Source organism: Crinia signifera, chromosome 9, assembly GCF_055691185.1.
Source record: "Crinia signifera chromosome 9, ASM5569118v1, whole genome shotgun sequence".
Classification (NCBI taxonomy): Eukaryota; Metazoa; Chordata; class Amphibia; order Anura; family Myobatrachidae; genus Crinia; species Crinia signifera.
In genome coordinates this window covers 134,379,220-134,398,633 of record NC_139225.1, presented here as the reverse complement: position 1 = coordinate 134,398,633, position 19,414 = coordinate 134,379,220, and the positions used below count along the sequence as shown (strand labels likewise).

At 46.4% G+C, this 19,414-nt stretch overlaps 2 protein-coding genes across 8 annotated transcripts in view; one reads left to right on the top strand and one right to left on the bottom strand.

Moving 5' to 3' along the window:
- Window positions 1–8,431: 8,431 nt before the first annotated feature.
- On the top strand, window positions 8,432–14,848 carry LOC146036716 (EOLA-like protein). Of its 2 annotated transcripts, none has more exons than XM_083160614.1 (3): window positions 8,432–8,614; window positions 11,509–11,862; window positions 14,399–14,848. In XM_083160614.1, the coding sequence occupies exons 2-3, from the start codon at window positions 11,610–11,612 to the stop codon at window positions 14,608–14,610; spliced, it is 465 nt and encodes a 154-aa protein (XP_083016740.1). In that variant the 5' UTR covers window positions 8,432–8,614; window positions 11,509–11,609; the 3' UTR covers window positions 14,611–14,848. The 2 variants fall into 2 exon arrangements, with proteins under 2 accessions (XP_083016740.1, XP_083016739.1); XM_083160613.1 differs by having other exon boundaries at window positions 8,434–8,614; window positions 11,538–11,862.
- A 4,168-nt stretch (window positions 14,849–19,016) lies between these two features.
- Window positions 19,017–19,414, bottom strand: part of MAP4K1 (mitogen-activated protein kinase kinase kinase kinase 1) — a 70,011-nt gene continuing 69,613 nt past the window's right edge. For all 6 annotated transcript variants that reach the window (XM_083159907.1, XM_083159912.1, XM_083159908.1 and 3 more), the window contains exon 31: window positions 19,017–19,344. In XM_083159907.1, coding sequence (XP_083016033.1) covers window positions 19,275–19,344 — 70 coding nt within the window. In that variant the 3' untranslated portion in view covers window positions 19,017–19,274. The remainder of the gene's footprint in view (window positions 19,345–19,414) is intronic.

Genomic DNA, 19,414 nt, shown 5'->3' with positions numbered 1-19,414 from the left:
TGCATAACCTGTAATGTGATGCTTGTTGCATTTATCTACCATTAATCCTAATTGATTGCAGCGGTGACCAGTTTCCTGGTTAATAAATACCATTGTCACCGTCATGGTGTATTTTGGTTATTGTGTGCATTGCTCGGGGTGTTCATCCTTCTGCTACAGGTTACCATCAGGAAGAAGAGGCCATTGAGTCTGTGAACTGGTCCAGCCGGAACCAGCAGGAACCAGCCGAAACCAGGTATGACACTACACCATCATAGGGGAGGTATTACACATGCGATAGATAGAAGCAGTCGGATCGGGGCCGGAGCTGATGGCCTTCTCCTCAAACGCTTGGGCATGCTGGAGACACTCCTAGAAAACGTTCAGTTACCAGCCAAAAACTCCAGCTTCCTATTAATCAACTTGAGTATGGCTAGCGTTCAAAACATTAGCAACATGTTTTTTTACCCGGCCTGCTACTTCACAGCTGTGTGATCAGGTCTGAATAACCCCTTAAGCTGCTCTTGCCTGATAATATCATATGTAGAAAGGAAAAGGCCAGCGGTGACATTTACCTGCCCATAACACAGCCATTTAGATTGTAATGCTGCGTTCTCATTGCCGCCCCTGCAAAATCCCGGGTTTTTCTTGCCGGATTTTTGGGGGGGCACAGAGCTTGTCAGTTCAACAGACCCCCTTCACACTGCACCTCAGACCTGGGAATTTCCCTTGTCTGCCCCTTTCACACTGCTTTCCATGGTCTGCCTTCCAATAAGTGTGTGGAATGTAATAGCAGCTTTGATTGGGTGTTGGGAAATTTGTACAAATTGCTGTGATAGGCTGTTTAAAAGCAGCTTTTATTGGCTGGCTAAAGATGATGTCACATATCACATGATTACATCCCCCAATTAGCTCGTTCTTGTGTGAAAAACCCGGGTCTGTGCTGTTCACACTACCATACACCCGTGTATTACCCAGGAAAAACCCTGCAATAACCCGGGTGTAATTCCAGGGGCATAACACCCGGGAATTTCACAAAGACCCTTTCACACTGAGACCGGACACAGGAATTTTCAGCTTGCCACGGGAAATACCCGGGTTTTTGCGGCAGTGAGAACGGGGTATTAGTTAACATTGACTTTCTAGTGTGAAAGGGTCACCTGTGCTTAGGAATAAAGCAGGGTCGAACCTGGCCTGGGAATAAACCAGAGTCAATGACCCAATAATTTCTACCCAGCTTGACCCTTTCACACTAAAAGAGGACCCATGTTGAAATGCTTGACCCAGTAATTTGCTTTGCAGTGTGAACAGGGGGAAAGACGTGGGAAAATACCAGGTAAAAGCCAGATTTGTCAGACTATTTAGTCTGAACATAATATAAGTTTCTCTTCACTAGAAACGAAGCATTTTTTAAAACATATCTGATGGCTAGGGAAACTCATGTCCTCATTATAAGTGTCTCGATCCACCGGTGTAAATTGACCACTCCGTGGATTAGTGTGTCAGTGGATGGATACCATTGAATGTCATTTTCATACAGTTTTCTAATTTGTGCAAAACGGTGAAAAAAGGCAAGGCTCCAGCAGGAGAAAACATGGTGCTGCTCCTCTGTCTTAAGGTGCCCATACACGTGCCGATATGTGTGCCGTGCGATTTTGGCACTTGAAGGGGGATGCAATGCGATCTACTGTACTGTGCGGGTGCGATGCGATTTTAGCCTTTTGTTTATAGTTAAGTAATGTACATTGCATTGCATCGCATGTACTACAAAAGTGATGCGATGCGATGCAATGTAGCACAATAAGTACTGCCTGCAGATACTTTTTGTGCTATACAATATTGTACCCATGGGGACATGCATCGCATCGCATCCCCGCAGGTACACGGTGCGATTCTATCCAATGCGATGCGTTTTGAACTTTAAAAGTTCAAAACGCATGCGATAAGATAAAGCAAGGGCTGCATAGGCATGAGGGCATATAAGATCCTGAGAATTTTGTGATTGGTATAATAAAGCTAGTTGAAGAATTTCTCTTACCCCATAGAATCCAGGGCTGTTAGGTAGCCAATCAGGTGAACAGGGGCAGTAGCTTAGGCAGGGGTATTTAAGGGGTAGTCAGGTGATTCCTCTTCCTCTTGAGTCTGGATTCCCACCCTCTCTCCCTTGCTTTCTTCACCTACCACCCGGCCTTTCGGCCTTCACCCAAATTTGGCTTCACAAAAATGTAATTATAATTGGCGGGAGGGCGCTCTCGACCAGCGGTCAAGTTTGAGGTACGGGAGGTCACTGTGCGGTATTTCCACCCTCTGCCAGGACGGCTGGAGAGTCCTGCCCCCGAGGGGGGACGATGGCCACTTACTAGAACTGTCCTCACCATGCAATAGGAGGCCCGATAAGACCGTCACAGTGCGGGCTGTGCCTTGAATCCAATGGGGGCGGCTCATCGCCCTGGTTACAAGTTGGGGCGTTGTAGTCGCCGCCATTGTTAACGTTTGTGACGTAGCTGGTCTCCAAGCGCTCTCCAAGCCATCCCTTTCAATAGGGTCATACCAACAATAAATACTGTTGACCTTTTTAAACTTACGCAGTGGTTGTCCGTGTGGTTATTTCAGGTCACGTGTCCGTGTGAGTTATTTCAGGTCATGTGTCCGTGTGATTATTTCTAGGGGTAACCAATGTTTAAGTTAGAAGAAAAAGTCTAGCACAATAATTCAATAGGCGCCTTATCGCAGCGTGTATGGGCACCTTTAGAGACCTAAAACACAGACTAGATTTACAGGGCCCAAGTATAGGGGCCCAAGTATTACAGAAGATCACTCTTAGACATGATAGCATAGGCTAGTTCAAAAGATGACACTCATCAGTCAATGTGTGTTCTTGTACTTGTACCCACAAGATAGGGCTGGGGTAACTGGAAATTGTTCATTGTCCCAGCTATACAAACCAGTATATAGTGACGCAGCACAGTACCAGGCATCTGTGGTACCACACTAAGTGGACACATGTCTATGAGGATACACTACATCACTGAGATAACAGAGTTCGTCCTGGAAGGATCTGGAATGGAAAGGAAGGTTTGTCTTTTGAGGTCAGATTTGATGGTTTAAAACTTCTTAAGGCCCCCATACATTAGGCCGACTTGTCCTTAGGACAAGTCGGACCCAATTCTCCTGTGAGCCGCCCGGCAGCTCCCCGGGAGGCTCACATACAATTTGGCACTTGATGAGCCAGTTTTTACATGTGATAAATCGCTTGCGATTTATCACATGTAAAACAAATGGGGAGCTGCAGGGCGGTGAGGAGCAGTGGGGGCGGGCGGCGGCAGTAGTGGGGGCGGGCAGCGGCAGTAGTGGGGGCGGGCGGCGGCAGTAGTGGGGGCGGGCGGCGGCAGTAGTGGGGGCGGGCGGCGGCGAGTGATGCTGACCTGGCTGGGCAGCTGTGATCACAAATAGCAGCGCTGCGGGACGGGACGGGACGCACAGTGGCGGCTATTAGATTTTCAAAATACCTGTCAAATGACCGGCCATTCTGTGATTGGCTGAGAGAGCTCTCAGCCAATCACAGAACGGCCGGTCATTTGACAGGGATTTTAAAAATCTAATAGCCGCCACTGTGCGTCCCGTCCCGCAGCGGCAGCGCTGCTATTTGTGATCACAGCTGCCCAGCCAGGTCAGTGTGTCTGCCCGCCGTGCTCCCCCGCCCCCCGGTGTCTGCATGCATATGCCTGACAGGTGGGCAGGCATATGCATAGCATACAGGGAGGTCGGATGATCTTATGTGCTGACCGTCCGACCTCCCTGATCCGGTCCGATGCGCACGGGACCGCGCATCGGATCATACATCACACACCTGCGATTTTGGGGCGATTTCATCCGGTTATCGGCCCAAAGTGCCGAAATCGGATGAAATCGTCCCAAAATCGTATAGTGTATGGGGGCCTTTAGACATTTACCTGGTCATTCTCTTTAACCATTGACTGAGTGCTAAATGGAAATCTCGAACTGTGTGCAACCCGAGCTGATGCTGGTGGTGACAGTATGATAGTACAAGGGCCCATCTTCATGAGGTTGTAAGACAGGTGCTGAGCAATGAGGAAACACAGAGACATGGAGGGAACTGAGCAATCTGTCATATACCTACTACTACAGTCTCTGCACATCAGTTTTAGGGTTAGACTGCAAGGCAGGAGTGATAGGGGGATGGGTAAGTATATTTACCTCACCATAGTCAGGATTCCCTCCATCGGGATGCCGGAATTTGTATTCCAACAACCGCAATCCCCACCGCTAGTCATCCGTATATATATCCCTATAGAGGACTCTAAAAGCCTTTGTCTTGGGCCTACATTATACCTAGTTTTGGCCCATAGACATGCTCATTGCAATGTGGTATAAAATGAATTAGGGGCATTATAATGCTTCATAATAATAACTGGGGCACGGTAATGTGGCACAATATGAAGTGGAGGCATCAGAGTGTGGTATAATATGAACCAGGGCACAGTAATGTGGCATAATATAAAGTTGAGGCACTATAGTGTGGCATACTTTAAATTGGGGCACTGTATATCAGAATGTGAATTTGGGTACGATGTGGCATAATGTGTACTGGCAGCCCTACAGTGTGACATCATGTGGACTAGGGTACCATATGGGGCATATCATTGACAACTACTACAGGGAGGTATCTCTCAAGAAGCGTTGGGCCCTTTCTGACGGTTGCTACAGGCCCACCCAGTTTTGGCTGCACCCCTGGTTCTGTATAATTTCTGTCTTAGGGCCAGATGTACTAAGCTTAAAAAGTGATAAAATGGAGAGTGATAAACCACCAGCCAATCAGCTCCTACCTGTCATTTTTCAAACACAGCCTGTAGCATGGTATTTAGGAGCTGATTGGCTGGTGGTTTATAACTCACCATTTTTTTTTTCAGTAAATGATCTCCTGTAAGATGATCCTAGAGGGAATGTATGCAATGTTCACAGCAATTCTTAATATCAAGGCATTCTCGGGTTAACTTTCATTAATATAGCACTCCAATGTGTGTGTATGTGGGGGGGTGGGGGGGGGGGGGGAGGTCTGATGGCATTAAGCAACCTATCAAGCTGCTAGGAAATAGTGACATCACTTACACACTGCATTATTCATGAGGTCAGACTAGATGATGTCACTGGGTGTTGCTGCCAGGTACACTTTAATGCAGATTTGTGGTTCTGTTTGTAAAGACCTCACAGTTCAGCCCAGTTCTGTGATCTGAGCTAATAATTCGGAACATTCCATCTACCGGTTCCCTGGGACCTGAATGCGCTCCGGTTATGGCGTCAACCACTGACGTCACTTATTTCTAGTGAAATGATAGGTTGTGCATGGCTTGTGCCCGATCATTAATAAAATCTATAATTAGGGAGTTATAATTAGTGATATTTATGATAGTCATTGCTCAAAAAATGATGACAGTAGTAACTAATGTTTCTCTACACACTACAAGAACAATGGGTGGTTACTATGGGTGTATGGGCAACACTTTCCTTCAATACCCCATTATGTAAAACGCAATGTAAGCCTATTTTGTATTTGTTTATTTTTAATTAATCTAAAGATGGAGCAGGTTTAGACAAGAGATAGCATGACTGCCTCTAGCCATACCACACTCACATAAAACATTAGGGGAATTGGACAAGTGCCGGAGCAAGGCGCTCCTCTAGGAGAACCTTGTTCCATCTGTACTGCCCTGGGGGGTGTAATCCCAAGTTGCAGACAAGATTTAAGAGCTGGAAAGACTTAGTAAAGGCTGTTCTTTATTCTTCAGAGATGCGTGCGATAGTAATACGCAGCTACAGCCCAATACATCTCTCAGCGGGTGGAGCAGTACCTATACTGATTACATCATACCTGGTCCAGCAAGTACTCTTCCTGCTCCATTGATATAGTGGTCTCTGTACTAAGCCTTGGAGAGATATAAAATACCAGCCAATCAGCTCCTAACTGCCATGTTACAGGGATGCTGGGAGGGATCCACCACAGTAAGGATGCAGAAAAAAGCCCATATGCTTCTATAGGGTAAGACCAGCAATGGCGTACCCACTGGTGGTACCCACCACTCTGAAGCCTGGCATTGCTTGCCTTAGTGCCTTATTCAGACCCAATTGCATACCTCCCAACAGTCCAGTTTTTCGCGGGACTGGCCTGGTTTTTTGGGACGGTCCCGGGGCCGGCAGTGTCCCACAGTGGTGGGGGGCCAGTTGCCCCAGCATGAAGGAATAGACGCTGTGCGCATGGGCACAGCGTCTATGCAGCAACGCAGAGGGCGAAAAAGGGGGCGTGACCAGGGGCATGATTTGCATACAACATGCCCTCATTTGCAAAGGACACGCCCCCCCATCCCCCGCTTCAGGCTCTCAAGAAGTTGGGAGGTAATCGATCGCTGCTGTACGATTTTGCAGAACCCTGTCATCAGGAAGCCACCGCCCACCAAAGTGGAATCCCACCCTGTACAAGTCTGCAAATGGCTTGTGAAAATGTAGCTCACTCGCCATTGAATGATTTTTCTTGTGTGTGCAGTCTGTGCCTAACCCTGACCCTTCCGCAGCTCTGCTATAGAATCAGGCTGAGAGAGCCCGGAGCTGATGTCACATGCCCAGAATGCGGACGGCTACCATACACTAATGGCAACTTCCTGTCAATCAAACTGTGGGCGGTTACAAGAGAAAAGAAATCGCTGACTTTTGTTGCAGTTTGGGGTTGCGCATGTGTACTGCGATCCAAACGCGTGTGCATCATTCGATAATCGATGTCCGTGCAAATTCACAAAACAGTGATCAGCTCTGAATAACTCTCTTTGTACAAGTGGGTGAAAAAAACAAAAACAGGGGTTTTAACCGCATTTTCAACATCCCACCCTCTATCTCCTCCCTCAGCTGCTCAGTGGCTGTCTGCACTATGTATGTATGTATATATACAATGGCCCTTATTCAGATCTGATCGCAGTACAAATTTGTTCTCAAAATGGACAAAACCATGTGCACTGCAGGTGGGGCAGATGTAACATGTGATGTAACTGGTGGGGAAGATGTAACTGCGATCAGATCTGAATAAGGGCCATTGTGTACTTCAAATATTAGACAGGACAGGTTCACACAGCACAGTACAGACAGAACAGGTGACACTGACATACTGTTAGCTCAGTTAGCTATAGGTGCATGCGCAGCAGGGCAAGCAAAGTAACACCAGGCACCAACCACCGCTGCCGTAGGTGATCCCACTGAGCTGAGGTCCATCTGTGGCACCCCACTAAGTGGTGTTGTGTGTGGCCCTTAAACATGGTCAGGAGGGGAGGAACTCACGAGCTTAGATGGAGAAAACCATGTGCACTGCAGTGGGGCAGATGTTACTTGTGAAGAGATAATTAGATTTGGGTGGGGATTTACTTCAAAGTGAGATCTATATTGCAGTGTAAAAATAAAGCAGCCAGTATTTACCCTGCACAGAAACAAAATAACTCACCCAAATCTAATTCTCTCTGCACATGTTACATCTGCTCCACCTGCAGTGCACATGGTTTTGTCCATCTAAGAAGGATTTTTTCAGATAGAGTGAACTAGAATAAGGCCCACTATCAGAGAGGTCCCATTGATTTGCCGAAAATTCAGAGCCACGATCCACCTCTGACTAGACAGTAGACACTTGTACAGTAGATGACACAAAGCCGAACTTCAAAGGGAATGAGGGCTTCCAGATTGCTGCACAGCTGTATCACTGACATGGAGCGCAGGGCAGCCTCTGCTGGAGTTGTATACATGTACACGAGTACTGGCAGCTGCTATACGCTATGCACAGTGCTGCCTGTGATAGCAGTGACAGGTTACACATACATTATATGTATGCTCCGCTGCTGTGCTCCCAGCCGCCGGTACCTTGCACGGGGCCAGCTTACATAATGCGCATGCGCTGGCCGCAGCCTCCGTTGCCTGCCTTTGCAGTATCCCCCGGAGGCATATTCAGGGACCATCCGTGGTACTGCACATGCGCAGAACCCGGTTTTGGGGCTGCCCCTCATAGAGAGGCATCCCAGAGGGAGGAAACACCTCTCAGTGGAATTGCCTTGAGTGACTGGCAGGTCGTACTTCCAAAAGGAAGTCACTGCTAGTCACAGTGAAGCCAGAGCAGTCTGCTTGTTGGCCACAGTTTGGCAGCCAGCCTTTTGTTTGGATACATTTGGCTGATACCTGGAGGGTGTGCCATGGCCAGTCCTTGTTAAAGGACCCTACACCCCATATTATACATTAAAAGCCCATCACAGGCAGCTTTTTTGCTGTCCAGCCTGAACCGGATAGTGACAGTGTAAACTACCCCTCCCTGTCACTGCTGGGTGCAGTACTGTCAGGGGCCACTAGATGCCCCCATCTCCATATGTGCTGTCTCATATGCCAGAAGTCAGCCCTAGTATACCGAGCACAAAGTGAAAGCTGAACTGTTATTGCATGTTTGTAGTTTAGGGCAGGAGGAGCAGGCAGCATAGGAGAGAGCTAACCGACGGGGAATCCAGTGATCCCATTGTACAGCTCTGCAATATTCTCTGGACAATCGATAGCTGGGATCCAGAAGTCAGCATGGTTTGTGTGTGATCTATCTACAAAGGTGTGTACACATGGGGCAATTTTGCCTTACAATTTTCACTATACAGTTAAAATCATAAGAAAAATTTGCCAAAAATCGCACACTGTGTTTACCCTGCTTGCGATACGATGCGCGGCCCTGCGAGATCGGTAAAAAAAAAAGACTGTGCAGCTAAGGCAATTTTGACAATGTAGCATACAGTGTATTTGGCCATAGCCCACATCGTACATAGTCAAAATCGTCTCCATGCACTTCAAGGGGAAATTGCATAGTGAAAATCACCATAGCCAATATCTCACTGTGTGTATGCCCCTCTAGCTTACCATACTGTACCTTTAAACTGGGATGCTAATGAATTACACAGGTTCTGTGGCTGGCAGTCTCCAGGCTGGAATTTCAGTGGGTTTAATCAGCCACAGAACCTGTATAATTCATAAGTGTCCCAATTTAAAGGGATAATAAGGTAAAACATCTGAATGGCTTTTATAAAAGATATTGAAATTTTGGCAAAGTCCAGCCTGGTGCATGTGGTCAGTTATCATGTATCACTTTATCACAGTGGTTCTCAAACTCGGTCCTCAGGGCCCCACACAGTTCATGTTTCCCAGGTCACCCGACAGGTGCACTTATTACTGACTGACGCATTTCAAAAGATCCACAGGTGGAGCAAATTATTTCACTTGCTTCTGCGAGGAGACCCGCAAAACATGTCCTGTGTGAGGCCCCGAGGACCGACTTTGAGAACCTGTGCTTTATCATATAACCCCAAATACCCTCCCATGCCTGTACATTCTCTGTAATACCCCACCCATAGCTCTCACACCTGTGCACATGTACCATGCACGCCCTATTATCTGTAACACTTATTACATGCTGTAAATAATAATAATTTTAGTAATGCTCGTTCTCTAATAGGATTCAGGGCATTTAAATAATTACACCTACCATTGCCCCACAGAGACCCCTAGGATTGATTAGGAAATGGACGGAACGTAAATGCAAGCATGCAGGAGACGTTTCAGTAGAAGACCTCACAAGCTGGGATGATGGTCACGATGTTCCCTGTAGAAGGCCAGCAGAGAGCCTCAGCTTGTGCGCTGGCCAATGGGAGTGAGGTCTGCGTGGCCAGGAAATCTGTATGGTGCCACGCAGACACTTGGCTTTCCCCTCCTCAAAAATGGGGGTGACACAATCCAATTTATAGGAAAGCGGCCTTCCCTCCCCACCCCCTCATTGCAGCTACCTGCCAATCAGGCATTGGCAGGGGGTTACTAGTGGTGACAACGCAAGGCTTGTGCACTCGTTAAATAGTCTTAGGCTCCCATTCCCCTTTTGTAATATTACTGTGTAAACTCAATACACCATTGAATGGAGAATTCTGACCTGTAATCATTGGCGTATCTTTAATGGGAGCCCCGCGTCGGTGCTGCAGCAGAAACCAACAGGAAAATGGCCATCTTGCATGTGAAATAGAGATTAGTCGCCGGAATATGGTGGGTGCCATTTTTCCGGAGACCTGAGTATGTGCAGTAGAGAGGAGTCCTGATGCAGAGATGTTTTACTGAGCTGATCGTTTATCATCTGACTGCACGTTCGCATTGCGCTTACGTCAAGGTTTTGCTGCACACCCGCAAATTGTAAGGACGCCTCAGCACAGTGATTGACAGGAAGTGACCTTTTGGGGGTGATAACATGGTGTTAGCGGTTAGTGGTTCTAAAAATGCAACTGTTTTAAGGGTGTGCATTGGATGTCGGCTGCGAATCCTAGCACACAAAAACACGGCGTTTGCTTGTAGACGTTCTGTGTAGCCAAAGACATACTTGAGCAGTTGATATTTCCCGTGTATAGGCTGCGTTTGCGATTGAGTTGCGGTCATGGGCGGATCTTCTGCTAAACCGCCTCTGCCTCTAATAGTCCACATGTGCATCTTCCACTATGATGAAGCGGTTTAAGTACCATTTAACATACAGTATATGCATTTTATGTGTGTTTTAACATACATTATAAAATTGCATTGCAGACGCCAGCATGTGCGTGATCTCAGGAGGCAGTAGACAGTGGGTACAGGGAACTGGGGCCCTACCCTAGTTCCCTACCCTACACTTTGACTTTTGCTGTACCCACTGTCTACTTTGCTGCCTTGATAAACACCGGCAGGCTTTTTCCTTTGCACCACGGTATATGTCATACTTGCCTACATTTGAAAACTAGTTTCAGGGAGATTTTAGTTAGTAGCAGAATTTTGCACAACGCCTCATTGAGGGGGTGTGTCATGCCTCACTTAAACAGCGTGTTTAGTTCCATATATGGAGAGATTGTGTAAAGAGTGTAAACGTGGCACCTAGTGCGTGGGTATGTACTGCTACGTCTTAGTGGAATCCTTTAAAATGACTTATAACCAAATGGGAAATGGTGCTGATGATTCAATGTAAATGTATCTAACTCTCATTCCTTTTTTCACCAAAAAATGTAACAGTGTAATGTGGGCTAGGGGACATGAGGGAGATTGTTAGACTAATGAGGGAGAGAGGGAGATTGCTACTATTTCAGGGAGTCTCCTGCAAAATGAAGGAGGGTAGTCAACTGTGATGTAACAGTGTAATGTGGGCTAGGTGACATGATGGAGATTGTTAGACTAATGAGGGAGAGAGGAAGATTGCTGCTATTTCAGGTAGTCTCCTGCAAAATGAAGGAGGGTAGGCAACTGTGATGTAACAGTGTAATGTGAGCTAGGTAACATGAGGGAGATTGCTAGACTAATGAGGGAGAGAGGGAGATTGCTGCTATTTCAGGGAGTCTCCTGCAGAATGCCAGGAGGGGAGGTAACTATGATGTATGTGTGTGTGTGTGTGTGTATGTATGTATAATTCTACATTCTTACATATGAATATAAATGTGACTGATGTCTTCGTAGGCGTGACGATGCGTTACTTTGACCTGCAGGTGGTGGCAGCTATGGACAAGTGATGTACACATCTACATACACAGTGAGTGCAGTTATCGGTTGCCAGAGCCATGCACATCGGATGCCTTTCCTTCCGTCAGCCCTATGCCGGCCTAATCCTGAATGGAGTGAAAACCGTGGAAACGCGTTGGCGCCCTCTGCTGGCCGATCACAAGAACAGCACCATTGCTATACACATTGCAGTGCAGGACTGGGAGGGTCAGGACTGGAGAGAAATTCTGCAGAACCGATTTGGGAAGTCTGCTGAGCAGGTGCAGCAGCTTCTAGAAGAAGGGGAACGGTTTGGTAGGGGAGTCATTGCAGGTAAGTTGTAAACATATTGTAGATTATACACCATAAATATTTTGGTATTTGTTTCCTAGCACGGCGCCCATCGATGGACGTAACCAACGCGATTTTTGGCTATTTTTAGCCTTTTTACCGACAATTAGAAAATCGGGTCCATCGCATGCCATTTTAATGGGATGCGATGCGACCGACGCAATTTAAAATTGACTGCATTGTATTCAATGTTAAATTCCTATGTAAAATCAGGTCCATTGTATTATAATGGCATACAATGCGACCGATGTGATGGACCCGATTTTACATAGGGAACAATGTCAAATGGCCCAATAGACCCGATTTTTGTTTGTATACCCATCCTGATGGGTAATTTGTAAGTGAAATGCCCCCCCATTGTTAACGCCACCCCATGATGAACGGCAACCCAAAGCGTGGCGAGCGAAGCGGTACGCGTCCTCCGACCTTTTCATACCCCCCACTATCCACGTTGGCGTGGAGTTGATTATATATAGTTTTGCGAGCGCAGCGAGCCACCGAGCCCGAAGCATGGCGATGTAATACCTGTGAAGTAATGCGCGTCCCCACGCTTCGGGCTCAGTGGCTCGCCACATTATATAAAATCAACTCCACGCCAACGTGGATAGTGGGGATATGAAAAGGTCGGAGGACGTGTACCACTGCCGCTCGCTGCGCTCGCCACTCTTCAGGTTGGCGTTCATCGTAGGGTGGCGTTAACAATGGGGGGGCATTTGACCCATCAGGGTGGGTATACAATGAAAATTGGGGTCTGGCGGGCATTTAACATTGGTCTCAGGGAACAATTTACATTGGTTCCAATGTAAAAATCGCGTCCATCGCATGCGATTTGGTTGCATGCGATGCGATCAACGCAATTTTTTGGGATGCGATGGATACAATTTTAATTGCTGGCGCCGAGCTAGGAAACAAGTACCAATATTTTTTACATTGAAAAAATAATTTAGTCACTTTTAAAACATCACTGTTGTAAACACACCATAGGGTCAATACAATTGGGGGGGTCCTGTTTTTTTGGGTCAGTCCCATCTGAGGCCGACTGTGTGCCATGGGTAGGGGTGGTGTGGCAATTGTTAGACCCCCTGCTACCTGCTGTGCGCATGTGCACAGTATCTGATCGCTGCAGAAAGAGGATAGAGACAAGGCCAGTAGCTCTCACAGCGCTGCTCATGCCTCCAACAGCGACGAAAATGGGTTTGTGGCCTCGCGCAAGCGCCGCAGGCTTAGGCCACACCCCCTGCCCGGGAGCCCACACATCCGTGTCCCTCCTCCACTGCCACCAATGTTGGGAGGGATGCTGTAGGGGTGCATACTAAAATATGAAATGTAAGAGTTTGGCTGATGGGTGCACACAGCGAACGCAGATTCTACCTTTAGGGCCTATTGTCAGAGCTGCTCCAGTAATATGGTGCCCATTGGCTCGGGACAAATACCACAGGATCGGCCACTTAGCCCTTCGAGTGCCAAGTGATTAAAAATAGGTGTGAAAATTGCCAAGCAGACATTTGTATTCCTCGTAATGACCTGTAATGTTACCTTATATAGGAAACATAATCTTTTTTTACACAGCATTTTTTTTTTTGAATTTATATAACAAATGTGAGTGACGCTGGTATTTTTTGCCGATATTTTGAACATCTCACAGAGATGCTGGCACTCAAAGGGTTAAGGGACATATTGATAAATATATCCCATTGTCTGTATAGGAGTTGGCCAAACTCAAAGACTCCTAATGGATCAGGCCTGGATATAAAGTGTCTGTATTGGAATTTTGTATATACATGAGAGGAGCGATGCTGTTCTCATCTTTTATGATACCACTATGGCAGGCATGTTCAAACTGTGGCCCTCCAGCTGTTGTGAAACTGCACATCCCAGCATGCTTTGCCATAGTTTTAGCATTCCCTAATTGCAAAACTGTGGCAAGGCATGATGGGACTTGTAGTTTAACAACAGCTGGAGGACTATAGTTTGGACATGCCTGCACTAGGGTGTCCCTTCTTTACACAAACAGGAAACAGGTGTTCTTCTGCCTTTCTCCGCTGCCCCCAGCCAATTCGGGAGCAGATGTATTATACCTGGTGAAGTGATAAAGTGGAAGGAGCACATCAACCAATCCGTTCCTGTAATTTTTCAAACATCCTAACTTGACAGGAGCTGATTGTCTGGTGTATTATCACCTTCCACTTTATCACTTCAGCAGACATTATACAACTGCCCTTTGGTCATCTCTGTGGCTCCTCCCCCCCCCCCCCCACTCAGTTTCCTCTTCTCTGCTCTCCCATGCTGCTTCTACAATCCAACGTCACCGATGCTGGTTGGCACATTGGTAAACCATGCACATGTTTCCCAAATTCAAAAGATGTTTGAAATCTGCTCATTGGCACAGCCCCTTGCCACAAGGACTGCCCCGGCGCTTAGTAATCTATAAATATGGAGAGAAAAAAAAAATGAAGTGTTAATTTATTGGTGCAACTTTTGCCATCACCGTTTGTGACTTTATCTGTCTTCTACACAGGCCTCATCGACATTGGCGATACCTGGCAATGTACAGATGAGGTGTCTGCTGAGGAAACTCTACAACTGGAAGATAAAGCACTGCTGACCGGGCTACAAGGCAAATATCTCACTCATGTTTCTAATGCCAGGTGGCTACTGCAACCAATCCCTGCCAGAGGGGCTAGAGACATCTGGGAAATAACTATACCAGATGAATTAATTCCTTTTTAACTTCAAGTCATTATGTCAGATCCTCGGCTATAACTTTTATATACGAGGCAGAGCATTGAACTCTTATGCAATTTGTATTCAATCATCTGTCAAAAACTGACAACACGATCAAGTCAGTAACTGCAGAAATGTATTCTAAGCAGCTGCCCCTCTCCTTCTAGTCCTGGAGTTTTCAGGAAATGTTTTATGAGAATAAAATAGATTTTTATAGCAATAAAAATGTTTTGTGCTTCATTAACCTGAGCGTTTTCAAAGTGATTTAAAATGGCAATAGAACAAATGGTAGACCGATTTTAGTCTCTATATCTGTAGCCAGCGATGATCAGCAGCATGGTAACAAGCCGGTTCTTAAAGTTGTTACAACTTTGTGGTGCGATAGAACTGTAATGTGTAATGCTTATAATAACCGTTTTATGATGCTTACAATACTCTGCCAGGTGCCACCTAATGTGGGATGTTGATGGCATCCTGACAGTCAGCTAGGGGCAGAACTACCGCCGATGCAGACCAAGGGGTTAAAGTGCCACCGTCTGCCTCTGGTCCTGAGGAAGCGTTTGGCGAAGCGTACGCTGACCACACACTTAGTGTGTTGTAACCCCACTATCTCCTCCCCACATACAATGTCATTTTGATTTGTAATTAATTTAGCAGCGCAAACATTGGTCTCTGGCCACCACGGTGACCCAGTGTGAGAGACGCGGTATCTGGCGCCAGATCCAGCGTCCTTCTGCCTCTACCTACCCCAGTGAACGAGGCAGGTGCACTCCTGCACACCTCGCATATGGTTCACGGGCGGCACGCAGTCTAGGCAACCAGCGGCTCCTGCAGTCTACGGTCGCGCTGAGACGGGACCGCTACCAGTGCCCAGCACAGACCGTTGCTGCGTGTGAAGCCTATGGTCAATCTCTGACCTTGTAATTGTACTTGGCAACCAGCGTCTCCTGCAGTCCACGGTCACGCTGAGATGGGACCACTACCCGTGCCCGGCGCAGACCGCTGCTGTGTGTGAAGCCTCTGACCTTATAATTGATATTGTGTCACGTTAATTGAGTACCTGCAACTTTCTAAAGGTCAATTAAGCATCATATTGGCTCCAGGGTATATGATCACAACAGGGAGGAATTGTCAGATTCCCTGATGTACCCAAAATTTGCACTGCACTAAAACACACTAGAAAGAGGGAATCGCATAGTGGGGTTCCACTAAGTGAGGAATCATCCTTTTTAAACTATGTTGTTATATGTCTGTATGTTTGGTTTTATTTCGCAACTTATTTTAAAATTAATTATTTAAAAATTATGTTTTATTAGTCAATTTCTCTTTAGGTGCACCAGCACAAGACACTCTTTTCTGTCCCCCCAAAACTGTATCTTGTAAGTGTCATTGGTAGCACACCCTCATGTGTTTAATATGAATTGTAGATTATAAATAATAGTGAGGGTCCACCTATCTACACAACTTATCACTTTCTGTGCGATTGACGCAACTCTTTTTCTGTTTTTATACATGTACCAAGACCTGCACTTTTTTTTGAAGAGGTGGGCACATTTAAAAAAAAAATCATTTTAAAACCGTTTTTCAATCAATGATTATCAATGATTCTTCATTTGTTGGTTGCCAGATTTAGTTTATTTGAGACTAATACCACTTTCACACTGCCTAAACGTTTAAAAAAATGGTATTTTAAAACGGGTCTGAGCCTTGACATTGCACTAGTAGATTACCGTTTTAAATACCATTCACATCAGTCAACACGTTTCAAGGCCGAATGCAGAGGACTGCGCTTCACCTTCTAAATGTGGCGCAGCCAAAACTGAGGATTCCCCAATCCTCTATAATCTATTAATATAAAGGTTAGATTGGCGCTGCCCTGGGAGGTGTAATCTAAATGAGTGCCTGTACCCAAAGCTATGCGATTAAATTAATTAATATGTATTGTGGGTCTACAGATGTGGTAACTGATCAATATTGTAAAATAACAGTGGTTTTATTCATATGAACAAGTTATCAAAAAGCGCTGTATCATACAATGAAAAGGAGTCAAAGTCTTTGAACCGGTGATGTTAAAGTGGAAGGGAGTTGTAGGGAGCTGGCGTCCCTACTCCCTACAGTGCACAGTACTCCCTGATACCTTAAGTACAGTCCAAAGTCTTAGCGCTGGTCCCTCGCCGAAATTGCCGCCCCTCAGTGCCGCTTCCTGGCTAATATCCCTGTCTTCCTCTGAAAAACCTGTACACGGACCGGAGCTCCACAACCGAATACGCTCCGGGTGCCGTCATCATCTGGCGTCCCGGGAACTAGTGGAGGCTGTTTAGAAGCTCCGGGCAGTAGTCAGGCGCCCGCTCCTCTGGGAGATCAGCGAAGCATCGCAACTTCGCCGAATCTCTACTGACTGACTCCACGGCACCCCGCATATTAGTCAGGAAGCGGCACCGAGGGACGGAAATTTCGGCGAGGGACCAGCGCTAAGACTTTGGACTGTACTTAAGGTATCAGGGAGTACTGTGCACTTTAGGGAGTAGGGACGCCAGCTCCCTACAACTCCCTTCCACTTTAACATCACCGGTTCAAAGACTTTGACTCCTTTTCATTGTATGATACAGCGCTTTTTTATCACTTGTTCATATGAATAAAACCACAGTTATTTTACAATATTGATCCGTAACCACATCTGTAGACCCGCAATACATATTAATTAATTTAATCGCATAGCTTTGGGTACAGGCACTCATTTAGATTACACCTCCCAGGGCAGAATGCAGAGGACAGCCTATCACAGGTCTGTAATCTGTTGTTTTTTGCTAAATACCGTTTCAGTGCCATTCGCATTGCACAAAAAACGGCTTTGAACCGTGTAGGACTCTGCTTTTTAACCGTGTTGAAATACCGGTTAACTTTAACCGGTAAATCAACTCTGGCGCTTTCCCACTGCAGCCTTCACCGTTTTAAAATGAAAAAAAAAAAAAAATGGCAATATACCGTTTTAAAAGTGCGGTGGGAAAGGGGTATAAGCTGCCAGGAGAAATGTGATATATTAGGTCATTGGAAAATACACGTATTATGTTATAAAATGTATGTAGCTATTACAAAGCTTCAAATTAGAGCTGTTTAGCTATGCAGCTGTATGATGTGAAGTACCCCAATGACCAGTAGAGGCCACTAGATGGAAGGATTACTCCATTGTTTGTTAAAGGAAATGTCATAACAAAGTGAAAGCAATTTTTGCAGGGACACTGTTTTAAATTTGCTGCATATGGAGAGAGGGAGCTGTGAAGAGAGAGATTGGAGGTAGGAGCAGATAGGGACTGGGGGTGGGGTGGAGAGAGTGTGGGCTAAAAACTGTCACAGCTCAAAGTTAAAAGTAAAAACGGTCACAGCTCAAAGTGAAAGTACATCGCAGAAGCCTTCATTTTGATGGGCTTTTAACTAGTACTGTAGGTGAAACGCTTTTTTTCAGCATCAGGACATCTTTCACTCACTTTCCAATTCTATGACAGGCAGCTGCAACATGACTTACTGTACACCGGATCCCACTGGTACACTGAGTGTACACCTGTGCATTGCTGTGACATCACGATGCCCCAATCCATGGTTCTGCAACGCTGAATGTCAGTCACTGCACCAGTTACATAGAGAATTGCCTCTTAGAGGGAGTTCACCTATATAAGCATCACACAGAAGCTGTCCATGGTAATTTTCAAGGGGGTCCAATGAAATAGAGCCGCATGTTCCTGCAATAGTTTATCGTCTGGCTCATAGGTGCCGATTTATGTTTTTGCTGGTGGGTGCTCAAGCCAAAAATATAGAGGAGTGGCTTCATGGGGAAGGGGTGTGGCCACAAAATAATACCAATTTATATTATGGAGCACAGTTGTCTCCAATAATCAAATTACGGCAACAGAGTTCCACATACATAAATGCCCCCACAGTGCAGGTACATAAATGCCGCCACAGTGCAGGTACATAAATGCCCCCACAGTGCAGGTACATAAATGCCCCCACAGTGCAGGTACATAAATGCCGCCACAGTGCAGGTACATAAATGCCCCCACAGTGCAGGTACATAAATGCCCCCACAGTGCAGGTACATAAATGCCCCCACAGTGCAGGTACTCCACGGACAGAATACACTCTTCCCGGCATACTGTTTCCCAGGTGGCGGGTCCGGCGATGTGGGTGCTGCAGCCGCAAATTAGCAAGTTAATATGGCAGCCCAGCAGCGGGACTCGGGCCCGTGGGTGCTCATCAATTTCCGTGGGTGCTCGGGCCCTTGAGCACCCACAGAATCGGCACCTATGGTCTGGCTGAGTTTCATGGAGTACAACAGCAATTCATAGTCATCATTCATGTGTACAAGGATTGTTACCTGCACTATGAGATGGACAACAAGTAGATCAAACCACCAGTAAAAGTTACTGAACTGTTTTACTGCACAGACATCATCTCCCATAATACTGCGCACAGCAGCGCCACGCCATGAAGCTTACACAGTAATGAAGACATAAGTCCCAGGGTGTCACAAGTAATGTCTATCCCAGAGGTCACGCAGTGCAAGGGCTTTCATTGCAGAAGATCCAGAGTCATCGCCTGTAACTTGGGTGGGCCCGAATCCCACTCGAACGTCCAATTCTTATACTCACTGTCCAAACACAGGAAATGTCTGGTTATCCTTCATGGATGTACAAGTTTGTGTTGCTGTTATTAGTCTGCAGGGCTTCTACAATGATCTTCTTCCTGTGTGGCGGATAGGAAAACAGCTATAAGACATGAAGGCAGAACAGAAGGTGGGCGGAATGGAGACAGG